The 14,900-nt window shown below is 35.3% G+C and overlaps 1 protein-coding gene across 1 annotated transcript; it reads right to left on the bottom strand.

Annotated features, from left to right (window-relative positions):
- Nucleotides 1-10,055: 10,055 nt before the first annotated feature.
- LOC134383806 (T-cell surface glycoprotein CD1b-like) lies at nucleotides 10,056-13,292 on the bottom strand. The gene is made up of 6 exons (XM_063105229.1): nucleotides 13,232-13,292; nucleotides 12,694-12,960; nucleotides 11,732-12,010; nucleotides 11,256-11,534; nucleotides 10,749-10,842; nucleotides 10,056-10,077 (listed from the first exon to the last, which is right to left on the bottom strand). Exons 1-6 carry the CDS (start codon nucleotides 13,290-13,292, stop codon nucleotides 10,056-10,058), a joined length of 1,002 nt encoding a protein of 333 aa, XP_062961299.1.
- Nucleotides 13,293-14,900: the final 1,608 nt, after the last annotated feature.

Here is a 14,900-nt window from a genome sequence, read left to right as displayed (position 1 = left end):
TTTTATATTGATTTCTTTCACACTTTTTGATTTATTTTATGGTTCTTTTACTTTCTTATTGAGTTAGATATCTAGACTATTTTTAATGTTTCTTCTTTTCTACAGAAACATTTAAAGTTATAAATTAGTAAATCTACCTTGTTTTTATAATACCATTTTGAACTACAGACAAGGATAGGTATTAAAGAGAATACACACTATCTTACAAAAAATGTAATACATAGTAAAAACATTGGAATGACCTATACCAAACTTCAATGCTACAAGTAACTGTATTAATTAAAAGCATTTTAGAATTGTTTACAAAAAAATAAATTTTGAAAATAAAGAAAAAAGCAATTTCATTATTTAACAAGAAATTATGCTGTTATTTGGGTGAAGATAACCATATTCCAATTTTCAGTTTTGAGGTTGTGGAATCCACAAATCACTTCAAAGAACTGAGCGAAGTAGAAAAAAAAAATCTCTGAAAACCACCCAATGATAATTAATAAAATATTTAATGAGATTTTTTATAAATCAAAATAATCCAGATAAATTCCAAATGGAAAAGTATCTAATATAAATTTTAATTTTGGGAACATTATATGGTACAATTACTTCCTCCTTGCTTAACAAAATTCCATAAGTGCCTAATAGTAAGTAAACTTACTGTTTGTGGCCAGTTCTCATTTAAAAAGAAATCACCCTTCCTATGCTTTTCTCTGGGTTGTCACACAGTTACATTCACAGATCCCCTTTTGTTAACCTTTTGACAAAACTGAAAAATTCACTGGAAACATGTTACAAAATTTGACTTTATACAAATCAGTCATCCTAAGTAAGAACAAGATGTAAGCATGGGGGAGACAATCACTCAAAATTGACATAAAGTAGAATTTTTTTAGTAGAATTATATATGTGTAATGATATCTTCTTTCTTTTTAATTTTTTCAAAGAATTTAAATGAGATTTTAATTTCTTTTTTGCTTATTTCCATGAAAAGGACTGTTTGGCAGGTACCTATTTTCTTGCTTGTATATATTTCTGTTCTTTTAGTGTTTATTCATATATATTTTTTTCTTCTTTTCAGCTTCATTGAGGTACAAGTGAAAAGCAAAAGCTGAGAATATTTAAGGTGTACAACAGGAGATTTTGATATATGTATACATTGTGAAAATGATTATCACAAGCTTATTAACATATCTACCACCTCACATAGTTACCTTTTGTATGTGTGTATGCATCTGTGTGTATCTCTATGTGTGCGTGGTATGGTAAGAACACTTAGGATCTACCCTCATAGTGTATTCCAAGTATACAATGCAATGTTCTTAACTATAGTCACATTGCTATACATTAGATCTCCAAACATATTTACCTTGTATAATTGAAACTTTCTACCCTTGGACCAATACCTTCCCATTTCCCCTTTCTCCAGGCCCCTGGCATCACCATCCTATTCTCTGTTTTCATGAGTCTGGCTATTTTAGATTCTACTTATTAGTGAGATCATGCAGAATTTGTCATTCTATGTATGTTTTATTTCACTTGGGTAATGCCCTTCAGGTTCATCCATGTTCTTGGAAATGTCAGAATTTTCTTCTATTTTAAGGCAAAATATTATTCCATATTTTATATAAATAGCCAAATATAGATATATAGATTTATATGATGTATATCTTACATTTTTTTATTTATTCATCCATCAATTCACATTAATGTTGTTTCCGTATCTTCGCTAGTGTGAATAATGCAATGAATATGGAAAGAAGATATCTGTACCACATACTAAGTTTATTTCCTTTGGATATAACACAGAATTGGAATTGCTGGATCATATGGTAGTTCTATTTTTAATTTTTTGAGGAGCCTCTGTACTGTTTTCTATAATAGCTGTACCAAATTACATTCCCACCAACAGGGTATACAGGTCTCTTTTCTCTATAGACTCACTAACACTTACTATCATTGTCTTTGTAAGAATAGCTATTCTAACAGGCATGAGGTAATACCTCATTTTGGCTTTCATTTGCATTTTTCTGATGGTCTGTGATGCTGAACATCTTTTCATATTCCTGTTAGTAATTTATATTTCTCCTTTTTCGAAATATCTATTTTAAACATTTACCCATTTTTTATTTGGTTTTGGGTTTTTTTGCTTTTGATTGTTTAATTTTTGCTATTGAGAGATGTGAGTTCCTTATGTATTATGAACATTAATCCTTTATTGTATATATGGCTTATAAACATTTTCTCTAATTTCATACATTGTCTCTCCTCTGACGATGATTTCCTTTGTTGTGCAGATGCTAGTTTGATGCCATCTCATTTCTCTATTTTTGCTTTTGTTACCAGGGTTTTTGCTGTCAAAAAATATAGGTAGTAAAGGCCACATAAGGAAAGCCCACCATTAACATAATAATCGCTGGTGAAAATCTATAAGCTTTTCCTCTAAAATCCATTGTGATAAGAATGCCCACTCTCACCATTTCTATTCAACATTGTATTGGAAGCCCTAGACAGAGCAATTAGACTAGAAAACAAGATAAAAGGCATCCAAATCAGACAGAAAGAAGTAAAATGATCTCTGTTTGCAGATGACATGTTTATATGTGTAGGAAATCCTAAATATTCAACAAAAAAAACATTAGGACTGATAAAGAAAATAAATAAAAATGCAGTATACAAAATCAAGATACAAAAATCAGTGTGTTTCTATACACAAATAGTAAATCAGAAATAGATATCAAGAAAACGATTCCATTTATATCAGCAACTAAACAATAAAATACTTAGAATAAACTTAACTAAAGAGTTGAAAGACTTGTATACTGAAAATTAGAAAACATTGATCAAAGAAATTAAAGAAACACAGAAAAATGACAAGATATTCCATATTTCTGATTTGGAAAAATTAATATTGTTAAAATGTTTATACTATCCAAGGTGATCTGTAGATGCAATTCAATCCTTATCAAAATCCCAGTGGCATTCTTTATGGAAATTTTAAAAAAAACTCTAAAATGCATTTGGAATCATAAAAGACCCCAAATATCTAAAAACAATTTAGAGCATGAAGAAAAAAGCTGGGGGCATCACACTTCTTGATTTCAAAATATATCACAAAGCTATGGTAATCAAAACAATATAATATGGACATAAAAACACATATATGAAAGGGGAATAAAATAGAGAGTCCAGACATAAATTCACACATTTGTGGTAAACTGATCTTCAACAAGGGTGGGAAGAATACACAATGAGAAAAGGACAGTCTCTTCAACAAGTGATATCCACATGCAGAGAAAAGAAATCAAACCCTTATCACACTACATAAAAAAATTAATTTAAAAAAATTTAAAGTCTTAAAAGTAAGACCTGAAACCATGAAACTATCAGAAAAAAATACAGGAGAAAATCTTCTACCTCCTACTATTGAAAACTCTGTAATTATCTGATGATCTTCCTGCATTTCCTTCAAAATAGACCGATTTAAACTTTAATTGTATTAGAATAGGCTTAATGCAACATAATAAAATGCTAACCGAAGGTAGAAATATCAACCCCTATAATATCTACAAATATTCAATAGTCAACTGAAATTGAGTATGAAAAACCTCATATTTCAATTTGAATATTTTTTTTCTTTTTATTATAAGTGTAGAAAAAATGTGGTGAAAGTGCTCAGACTGTCCTACATACTCACACAGTCCTCTATCCTGCCTTTTCAGAACCTCAGTCATCTACTCAGCAATTGTTCAATCTTTCAACTCTTTCCTCACAGCCAATTCTTTCCTGTGGTTAATTTCCAGGAGGTTTATATATTCCAGCATTTCTCTAAAGCACAACATTTTCTCTCTAAAGCTTCATTCTTTTTTGAAGAGCTCTCCCTTTATATAATAATTCCATTCATGTGAATTTATGAAGCCAATGTTGTTTCAGATCACCACAGTGAAGGGGCACAAAAAAGTCTCATTGGCAGTATTAATCCACATTGCTCAGGTCATTGCACTAACCTCTTCTTGCATTACTTTCAGATTCCACAGTCTTAAGAAAATTATTTCTAAGAGCACCTTTGTGATTATTTTATGAACTCACCAAGTCAGTTTTGCCCACGCTACTTGGAAGCCTGAATGCAAGTTCCTCTGACCTGTTTCTCAGGCCCTCCAACAACACCTGACATGCACCATTATCGTCATGGCTATTGATGTGAACTGGGTCCATGTACCCCGAACTAGCATAGTATGCTCTGAGGCTTGAAAAGTGCAAAATCCAAATGGAAATCTCTGTCTTTCTCTCCACTATTTGTTAAATTTTTGTTATGTAGCCAAAAGGTTTGAGGTTATGCTAACTATGCCTTAGAATAGGGCTATCTAATAGGACCATTTTCATGATGAAAATTTCTATTCTGTGACAGCCAGTACAGTATTTAATTTAACTTAATTTAAATTTGGAAAGTGAAGTCAATGTTTAAACTGAAAATAACTTTCAGTTTTTTATCCACATTCCTATGGCTTTTTACGATGCATATGCATCCAGCTCACAAATCATTCAGACCATCCTCTTCCATCTAATTCCTCAAGACAGGGCTCATCTCAAGCTTGAATCCCAGACACATCTGTATGGTGACTGTAGTGCTTCATTCTGGTAGTCTGCAGGATCCATCACCACAACCTCCTACCCTTTTCCATCCATACTACCCACCCTGTGACATTTTATATTCAATGGCTAAATTATTGCTCCTTTATTCCTTGCACTATTAGTGAAGAACAGCAGAGGCTGAAGTGGCCACTGCATAAAGCTGGTTTCTCATTACAGTGAGTAACACTTCTCTGATCATCTCCAGCCAAGATAATTGACACAACACAACAGGCTCATAAAGCCTACCAGTGATACAATATTTGAATAACAGATTTAATACTAATTTCAGCTTTTTTTTTATTCCAGTTAGTTCAATGTGACATTCATTCATTTATAAGTAAGATATTTATTTCTTCTGCTTCCACTCCAGGATTGTTTAAATTTGACCTGTTCTTAGATTATATCATAGAGTGCATACTCTCAGAGTTATCTTTACTTCAGGTGGCACTCACTCTTGTAGGTCACCTTAAAAGTTAATTAGGAACTCCTGGACTTCTCTCTTTTTTTTTGAGTTCACTAGGGTGTTTTTAATTAAGCATTTTTACTTCAGAATAATTTCAGATATCAAGAAAAGGTATAGACATAGTATAAAGAGTACCCTTATACATACCTTTTATGTGGTTTCCCCAAAGGTTACATTTTATGTAACTTTGGTAAATTTGTCAAAAATAATAAATTAACATTAATACACTATAATTAACTAAAGTACAGATTTATTTAGATTTCACAAGTATTTCCACTAATTTCTGTTTTCTATTCAAACTTTCAAGTCAGATTATCACACTGCATTTAAACATTGTGTCTCTTTAGCCTTCTCTGATCTGTGATGGTTTCTCCATCTTGTTTTTATGGCCTTGATAATTTTGAAGAGGATGGTCAGGTATTTTGTAGAACGTCCTCATATTGGGTTTTTCTGATATTTTTCTCATGAATACTTTGAGGTTGTGGATTTAAGGGAAGAATACCACAGAGGCGTAAACCCCTCTCATCATATCACATCAGGAGCACATGGTATCAAAGTGGCTTACCTCTGCTGATGCTAATCTAAATCACATTGTTATGGTTGTATCTGCTTGATTTTTCCCCTACAGCTTTATTAATTTTCCCTTTCCACACTCTACTCATTAGAAGTGAGACATTAAGTCCAGCTCACATTCAAGGGGAATTAAAATCCATGTCCTCGATTGGGGAGTATCTACATATATTATTTAGACTGTTGTAATCAAGAGTTGTCCTTTTCCCTCCATTTTCTGCCTCATTTATCATTTATTTATATTTAATGGACTAATGTATCTTTATTTTATAGTTTGGGCGTTAGTGCGATTCATAAGACCTGCTATCATCTCTTCTTATGACTATGTCAGTGGCCACTCTTGTCTCTGACTATCCATGTCCCTAACTTTTCCTGTAAACTGGCTCCCCAAGCTGAAGCCCACTTTTAAGCTCTAAAGTCATTTCTGTCCCATTTCTGATACTGTGAAGAAATTTTCCTAAGTTCCTCTTTTCTCCAAAAGTGACCAAAGAGATAGGAATTGAAACAAGGATGCTTATTAGCTCATCTTGCTCTATGTAGACATAATTTGAACAAATTGCACAATTCTATCAGTTGTTGCATCCACATTTGTAAAATGAGAACAATCACATTATCTTCTTTACAATGTTGTTGTGAGGAATAAATGATTAAATGTGTATAAAGCACACAAGAAACATTTAATAATTATTAGCTCCTAGTATCAGTAGAACCAACATCACCCCTACCACCAGCATCATCATCACAGATGATTTCTGTAGCTTGAGGAAACAATAATGTCTCCCTTGTAATAGTGCCTGAATGTGCTAGTGCTGTGGGTTAATCAGTTTTCTTCTACCTCTTTAATTACTAAAACTTTGTACTTCCAGGTTACTATCCTAATCAGTTTTTCTTTAAGGTTTTGTTTGTTTCTTTTAAAAAAGTTTTTAAACGTTTATTTTTAATTAACAAATAAAATTGTAAGTATTTATGGGCCACAATGCAATGTTCAATTGTGGAATAATCAAATTAGGCTAATTAACATATCTACCACCTTACATACTTATCATTTCTATGTTTGAGAACATTTAAAATTCATTCTTTTAGCAATTTTGAAATACACATTATTATTAACTATAGTCACCATGTATGTGCAATAGATCACCAGAACTTATTCCTTCTGTCTTACTAAAACTGTGTACCCTTTGACCTGTATTTCTCTTTTCCCTGTCCACAGCCCTCTCACCCCCCGACCAGCCTCTGGTAGCAATTCTACTCTCTCCTTCTACAAGTTTGACTTTTTTAGATTCCACATATAAGTGAAAACATGTGGTATTTGTCTTTCTGTGCTTAGCTTATTTCATTTAGCATTTTAAAAAATGCAGTATTTGTACATGATAGAATACTATTAAGCCTTTAAAAAGAAGGAAATTCTTTCATTTGCAACAGCATGGATCCTAACCAACTTTTTTGACTTTTAAAATAATACTGGAATTTCCCTTCTGGCAATGGTAAATTAGATTGTTTAGGGAAACTATACTGCTGAGTAGGAATGGCAAAGATAGATTTTGAAAAATACTATCTATTTGAAAACATCTGAGAGCTATCAAGACCATGAAAAATTAGGGGGCCAGGAAGGAAAAGAAGTCCAGAGAGGTGGTGCTTAGCATTTGCAGGTGCACACCTGCAGTGATCTGACAATTCAAAAAGTCTTGGTCAAGAGGCTGAGAATCTGAGCAGAACATTTTACAGAGTCATAGGTCTAAGAAGCAAAAAATAAGAATTTGAGGGATGCATAGGAAGAGAGGTCCTGGTAAACACCACAGGCTTAACTGAAACTTTGCATTCTAAAGCCCTAAACCATAGGAGTAAAAGTAAATCATAAAGAGAAAAAATAGAGCAGCCCTCACAAAAGATTGAAATTCAGATTTAAATAATTGCAATTCTTGATTTTATTAAGATCATTTGATATTGCTAGTCCCCACCTCTATAAAGTTGAGCAACAGAAAATAAAAAAATCAAAATAAATATTTACTGTGTTTAAAATTTATTTAGAATGATAAATGAATGTATAATGTACATTTAAATACATAACAATATAGCATATAGTCAAGAGAAAGATAAATGGAATTAAAGTATTCTAAGATTATTGCACTAAGAGGAAGTGAAAAAAATATTAATTTATATGAGAACTTAATAACTTTAGAGTCATGTAACATTTTTTAGAATGATCAACAAAGAATAGTAAAAGGCCATGAAATCAATAATTGGATAAGTGGAAAAATGGCACAATTAAAAAGACAGTCCAAAAGTAGGCAGAAATCAGGGGAGGGAGAAAAGGTATAGGAAAAAAGGAAAGCAACAATAAGATGGTAAATGATAGATTTAAGCCAAAATATATCAGCAATTATATTAAAGTCAAATCAACTAAATAATTAAAATACAGAGATTGTCAAACTGAGTAGAAAACAGTTTACCGTAATATGCTCATGAGGACATACCATACATGTAAGTAGACAAAAGGTTTAGAAATGAAAAATGATTAAAAAGCTATACTTTGAAAACACTAACCAAAAGGAAGCTAATATAGTTATACCAATTTCTTTTTTTTTTTTTTTTTTTTTTGGCGTTTTTTCGTGACCGGCACTCAGCCAGTGAGTGCACGGGTCAGTCCTATATAGGATCCGAACCCGCGGCGGGAGCGTCACCGCGCTGCCAGCGCAGCACTCTACCAAGTGCGCCACGGGCTCGGCCCTAGCTATACCAATTTCTGACAAACTCACTTTACAGACAAGAAAGCATTATTAGAGATAAAGGAAGAAATGCATCACAAGTAAGATGTAATATTCTAGACATTCATACATATAACAATACATTCTCAAATTTATAAAGCAAAACCTGGAAGAAAAAAGAGGTACTAAAAATGTATAATTTTGGTGAAGATTTAAAATATACCTCTTTGAAAGATAGAAAAAGAAAATCATTAAGTATGTATAAGATTTCAACAGCATACTTAATAAACATGACCTAATTGATATATGCAGAATTCAAAATTTTAACCAAAATGTTATTTTTTAAGTAAACACGGAACATTTATTTTTTAAATGATGATATGTGTGTCCATAAAGCAATATAAACAAATTTCAAAGGGCTAAAAAAATACAAAATATTTTTTCTGAAAATAAAATTAAGTTAAAAATCAACGATTACAATTGTGACTAGAAAATTCCCTTATGTCTAGAAATTCAGAAATACAAATTCTAAATAATGTGTAAAAAAGTGGATATTAAAAAATATATTAATCTGACTAAAGCAATGCAACATATCAAAATTTTTGATACCCTGCTAAAACCATATTTAAAAGAATTTTTTAGCTCCAAAAGTACATATGGGAAAATAATAGTTGCAAATAAGTTATTTAAGCATCTACCTCAAGAAATTAGAAATACAGAAATAATTTAAACCCAAAGAAAGTAGAAGAAAAGAAATAACAAAGAAATTAAAATTATCATAGAAAGAACCAACAGAGCCAAAAGTTAGTTTGTAGGAAAGCTTATAAAATTAATAAGCCCCTATTAAAATGAGAAAGATCAAACAAGAGAGAACAAATTTCCAATATCAGATGAAAGGATATATACTGATGAACTCTACAGACAAGAATACAGTAATAAAAAAATATAATGAAAAAGTCATTGACAATAAATTGAGCAATTTAGATAACTTGAAAAGTACAATTTACCGAAGCTGATACAAAAGAAAAATCTGAGTAGACAATTGAATAGAATTATATTTATTTTTAAAATCTGGGCATTGAAATTTAAAACTGTTCCTTTCCAAAAATTTTTCAACACATAAAGGCTTCACTGTTAAATTCTACCAAATACTCGAGGAAAAAATATATCATACAACCCCTACCCCCAAGAATGAAAACAGAGGAATCATTTTTTCAACACTTTTTATGAAGACAAAAAATCCTTAATACTAATACTGACAAGAATCAAATGAATACACTAAACAAAATATTCACAAACTTAATCCACATACATACATTATAAACAAGACAGGTAAGTTATAGAAACATAATTTTGTTTTGCCATTTGAAAATTAATAAGTGTGACTCACAAAATTAAGAGCATAAAAAATATAAAGCACTTGGTCATCTTAAGAAATACAGAATAATCACATAATAAATAATGAAATCTGTATGGATCCTACTACTGATATTGTCTCATAATAGTTTCACAGTTTTTAAACATTTTTTCTGTTGGTATATAATCATTTATTTTACAATCTATGGAAACTCTGATTTGATCAAATACAGTGATTATTGATGAAATATGATGAGATTGGCTCCTGGGCCTGAATCTTGACCTTCCAGGCTTCTTGATACTTATTCAAACGGGAGAGAAGACACGATGAGGACTCATGGGATATCCTGATATGACCTGTCAAGAACACAAGTAAAAAATAGCTCTACATGAAAGATATTGGTGCAGCTGTGTTCATAGCAGCATTATTCACAACGGCCAAAGGTGGAAGACCCCCAAGCGTCCATCAATATATGAATGGATAAATAAAATATGGCATATACATACAACAAAGTGTTATTCAGTCTTAAGAAGGAAAGAGATTCTGACATGTGCTGCAACATGTATAACATTAAGGATATAAAGCTAAGTGAAATAAGCCAGTGACAAAAATGGCAAATACTGTATGATTCCACTTTTGAGGTAGAGCAGAGCAGAGATAGAAAGTGGAATGGTCATTGCCCCACCCGGGGAGAGGGGGAAATGGGAGTTACTGTTTAGAAGGTACAAAGTTTCAGTTTTACATAAAGAAAGGGGTTCTGGACATGGATGATGATAATGGTTGCAAAACAGTGTGAGTATAACACCACTGAACTGTACACTTAAAAATGGCAAAGATGGTAAACTTTATATTACATGTATTTTACCACAATTTTTAAAAATAGCTCTTCATAAATGATATAGGAATTAGGAGGAAATGGGGAAGGATCTGGTGGAAAGATTGAAGCTAAAGTGATGTAAACAGATTAAATGGTGGGAAGGAGTGGAAGCGTGAACAGAAAAGAAAGATTAAAAAAATAAAAACTCACCGACGCCTGACAAACCAAGATGCAAAGCCCAGCAAAAGGATCATGAAGGGCACTATTATTGCCAAGAAAATCAAGCCAATGGAGATGGAGTGTCCTAGAAATTGGGAAGGGACACAAGGATGTCAGTTCAAGCCCCACCCTCTGATTCCCCTGGCTCTCCTTTGCCCAGCTGTGCCATCATCACTGTTCACCTGCTTCTGATGGACAATCACCTCCACCTCCCTGTTTCATATTCCCAGACACCATATATTCATCCTTTGCCTCTGTCTCTAGTTTCTCCCCATCCAAGGTCTAATAGGTCCTTCATTCTTAGCTCTTCCATACTTTGAATCAACTATTTTTATTCTTGCTGGAAGTGGTATCAGAGAAGTTTCTCTCTCTCACTCTCTCTCTCTCTCTCTCTCTCTCTCTCTCTTTGTCATCATACACCACCCTTCCCTGGTCCCTCCCTCTGTGCCAGAGGACCTATTGCTCCCATTTGCAGCCTGGGTCCCAGTTCCTTCTCACCCCAGTAGAGGACAATGTCCTGGCCTCCTAGACTGCTGTGCTTCACCCGGCATGACAGGCCAGCCGCCTCTCCTGCAGCCACATCCAGAGTTACTCGGAGATACCACGTCCCGTCAGCATTGGGCAGGAGGTCACCTCGCTGAGTACCCAGCTGCTCCTGCTCACCCTGCATCCACATCACCCACACGGGCTTTGGGTAGAATCCTGTGACATGACACACCAGCAGCAGACGGCCAGGACCAGGACTGGGGCCACTGGACAGCCAAGCTTTGGGCTTCACTGGGGCGGGGAGAATTCTGGATTATCACTCTAATCCAGAGCATAAGGAATCAGAAACGCACAAGCCCTGGTAGTTAACCTCTTTCACTTCTTTCAAAACCAAATAACTATTCATTAAGCCCCTCTCCTTTTTGGGTACCTTTCTACTCAAGGGTTTAGAGGAGGTGGTGGGAAGTGAAACAGAGAACGGGACTAACCTTGCCTCTGCAGATCTGCCTTCCCTGCATCAAGGACGCCCAGGAGATAGCGAGGGCAGGTTTCCAAAAGGAGCATCTCTACAGTATCATAGATACCTTGGTACTGAGTGACTAGGGTGCAGAACCGCTGTGCCCGGCTGCCACCTTCTGGGGAAGGCACACATGAGTAATTCTGGACGCTCAGGAAATCCAGTCCTCCTAAAGCTCCCCTCAGGAAGCTTACTATGGCACCCCCAGGATGCAGCTCACAGCCTGCTATTCCCTGGATCACAAAGGGGTCTGGATAAAAGGAAAATAGAGAACAATTTATTAAACAGCAAGCAAGACAGAAAGGGATGGGGAAATGACTTGGGTTTTTAAATTTTGGTGGAGAAAAAGATCCAGTATGCAAAATCAATAGCCAAAAACCAATTACAGCATTTAGAGCTTTTCAGAAATAAAGAGCATGTGGAGAGGTACGCATGTCATGGTGGGGAGGGGGCTGTGGTAAAGATGTATAGTAGGTAAGATGGAAGAGGAGAGGCAGAGTGCGAGGAACAGTGTGACAGAGTCAGGAGAACGGCACTCCAGAGTGAACCTGAGGATCACATGGAGAGGAGGGTTCAGGGATGGAGACTGATCGAAGAGGAGAATGAAGAAGAATGAAGAGAGGGAGAAATGAAGAGGAGGAAGCCGCACTTTAGGTCACTCGGGCACATAGTTAAGAGAAGCAAGAACCCTTTAGGAGGAAATTTCACGTGAGACAAACGTGTTGGTTACAAAGGAAGAGCCTTCATCTATCAGAGAATAGTGCAGAGAGAGCAAGAAGCTGAGATACTTTGTGGAGATGTGGAGAGACTGCCCTAGAGAGTTTGTGCCTGCAGGTGGGTAAGTAGGAAGGAGGGGAGACGAATCAGAGGGACTAGGACCAAGAGAGAAAAAAAGTCATCGAGTATCCCACCCTGTCAGAGGAATGAACTCACATTCCATCTGGAATTCACCTGCCCGGCTCTGCACTTCCCTAATGAATCCAAAGAAGTAGACTCGGAATATCTCCTCCATCTCAGTAATCTCCTCATTACTGAAGTTGCCCTTGGACCAGGGCTTCAGGAATATGGCAGTGCCCGAGTCACTATCCCAGCCATGAATCTGCATATCTTCCAACCAGCCTGAGCCTTCAGTTTGTGCCCAGGTGCTGTTGGCAAAGGTCGAGATCTGGATGACATGGTAAGAGGTTGGACCCTGGAAGGCTGTGAAGAGTGGAGAATAAAATGGTGAGCAATGACAAAGAATGGAAATAGAAAAGATCCAGAGAACAAGAACCAAGAATCTGATGAACACCTAAAGCCTTACACATTTGGGTTCCCAGAGCCTCAGGCTCTAGCCCCAGCTTCCAGGATGGTGGAAGAGGGCTGGAGACAGGACGGCCCAGACCTTAGTGTCCAGTGCACCTAGGTAAGCACAGAATGCTTTTATGCAGATCCCCCTGTGCCAGTGCTCAGGGCTGCCAGTTACTCTTACCATCCTCATTGTCACCACCTGGGAAGAAAACTACCAGCAGTAGAAGTGGCAGAAGCTGCATTTCACTGGGAGATAGAACTTCTGACTCGCAGAGCTGGTGTTTGATCTCTGATTTCAGCAAACCTTTTTCTCAGTACTTTAGAGTGACTTCCTCTCTCTTCCAACTGACAAATCTCTTCCTCATTCAAATTGTGCTAGAGAAAAAAAATGTGCCTCCCACAACCCTTAGCTTCCCACTCTGTGTCTCATTTCTCCTCCAACCCTGACTTCTAGACTTTCTCTTACATCCCTGGCTTCCAGCTGATCTCCCCGCTCTCAGCTTTCTTCACACGACCTTGAGAAAGCCCCTATGTGATTCTGGAAGGTCACTTCACCTCCCTGAGGTTTTATTTCCACATTTGTAAATTAAAAGTGTGATACTAAACACTTGCTCAGTTTCTAGTCTGCTTTAACCTAGTAGATTCTTTTGGTTTATTTACCTGACTCAGCCTTCCTCCCTCCTGTTACCTCTTTGTCTCTGGCACTCTGTCATTTCCCCTTCCTAGTGTTCTCAATGTCTCCTCTTTCTTATCTAGCCCTCCTTGTCTGGTGTCCATAACCCCACATTCTCATTTCTGGCATTGCATCGGTCCATTTTCATATCGTGATTTCTACTTTAACTCTTCTAGAATTTCCCATTGTAAATCTCAAAATCTGAGACAATTTACCAGGATTTTGTGGGGTAAAGCAGTAGCTACCACATAGCTAATTAGACTAGATCACTGAAAATTTGAAGAAAAATATCTCTCCTATATTGTTTCCTTTTATTTATTCACCAAACAATATAAGAAAATTAACATTGTAGCCACTGAGCTTAAAAGGTTTTTAATCCAGTAAAGTAAAAAATAATTAACACTTACAATTAAAACATGCTAGGATGAAGGCTGTTATATAAAGCCCCTGGACCAAATCAAAATGTAAGAAACTATGAGGGTGGGGCAGCTTTGTAAAGGAACATTTTCTATAGTGGTGTCTCTTAACTTATTTTTTTTTTTTCTTTTTCATATCTGAGTACTTCAGTGGTTGGATATATTCTTTTTCCTACATATCCATTTTACCCCTAGACCAATGCTTGGAAAGTAGACAATGCACATCAAGTGTTTAAGGAAAGAGAGAAGGAAGGAAGACAGACAGGAAAGGAGAGATCGAGACTAAGGAGAATATGGGCCAGATGGCTAAATGAAACTAGAATAGTTTGTGCTCAACTGTGCCATATTCTGTGTTCTTCCACATTCTGTTTGTTAGTCCTTGTCTTAAGCTGTTCTCTGCTAGATAAGCTCTCACCTTACTTTCAGTGTTGAAAATTTTGAAGAGCTTTTACGTATTTGATCTAAGTATCATTTATATGACGGATTTTTTTGCTTTTTTATTTCCTGTTTGATATTTGTGAGCAATACAAAATTAACTGGAACTGTTTTTGAGAAGAATATAATTTAGTAGAAAGAGAAGACGCTATTTTAGATTCATATTTCCCAGTGATCAGTAGATTTTCTTCTCATACCTGGTCTCACATGGCCAAAGAAGCTCATTCTACAAAGCAGTCAACAAAAATATCAGAATTCTAAGAGACAGATAAAAATCCCAAAGTTTTTTCAAAAAAATTTATTTTATTTCTACTGCTAAACTGAAA

Source organism: Cynocephalus volans, chromosome 8, assembly GCF_027409185.1.
Source record: "Cynocephalus volans isolate mCynVol1 chromosome 8, mCynVol1.pri, whole genome shotgun sequence".
Lineage (NCBI taxonomy): Eukaryota > Metazoa > Chordata > Mammalia > Dermoptera > Cynocephalidae > Cynocephalus > Cynocephalus volans.
The sequence above is the reverse complement of the archived record's forward strand: the minus strand, read 5'-3'. Positions and strand labels throughout refer to the sequence as shown.

Coding starts and splice junctions, on each gene's coding strand:
- LOC134383806 (XM_063105229.1), bottom strand. CDS start 13,292: ATGCAGCTTCTGCCACTTCTACTGCTGGTAGTTTTCTTCCCAGGTGGT. Junction 11,535..11,731: donor GGCAGATCTGCAGAGGCAAG/GTTAGTCCCGTT, acceptor TCCCCGCCCCAG/TGAAGCCCAAAGCTTGGCTG. Junction 10,843..11,255: donor GGACATTGTCCTCTACTGGG/GTGAGAAGGAAC, acceptor CCCAATTTCTAG/GACACTCCATCTCCATTGGC.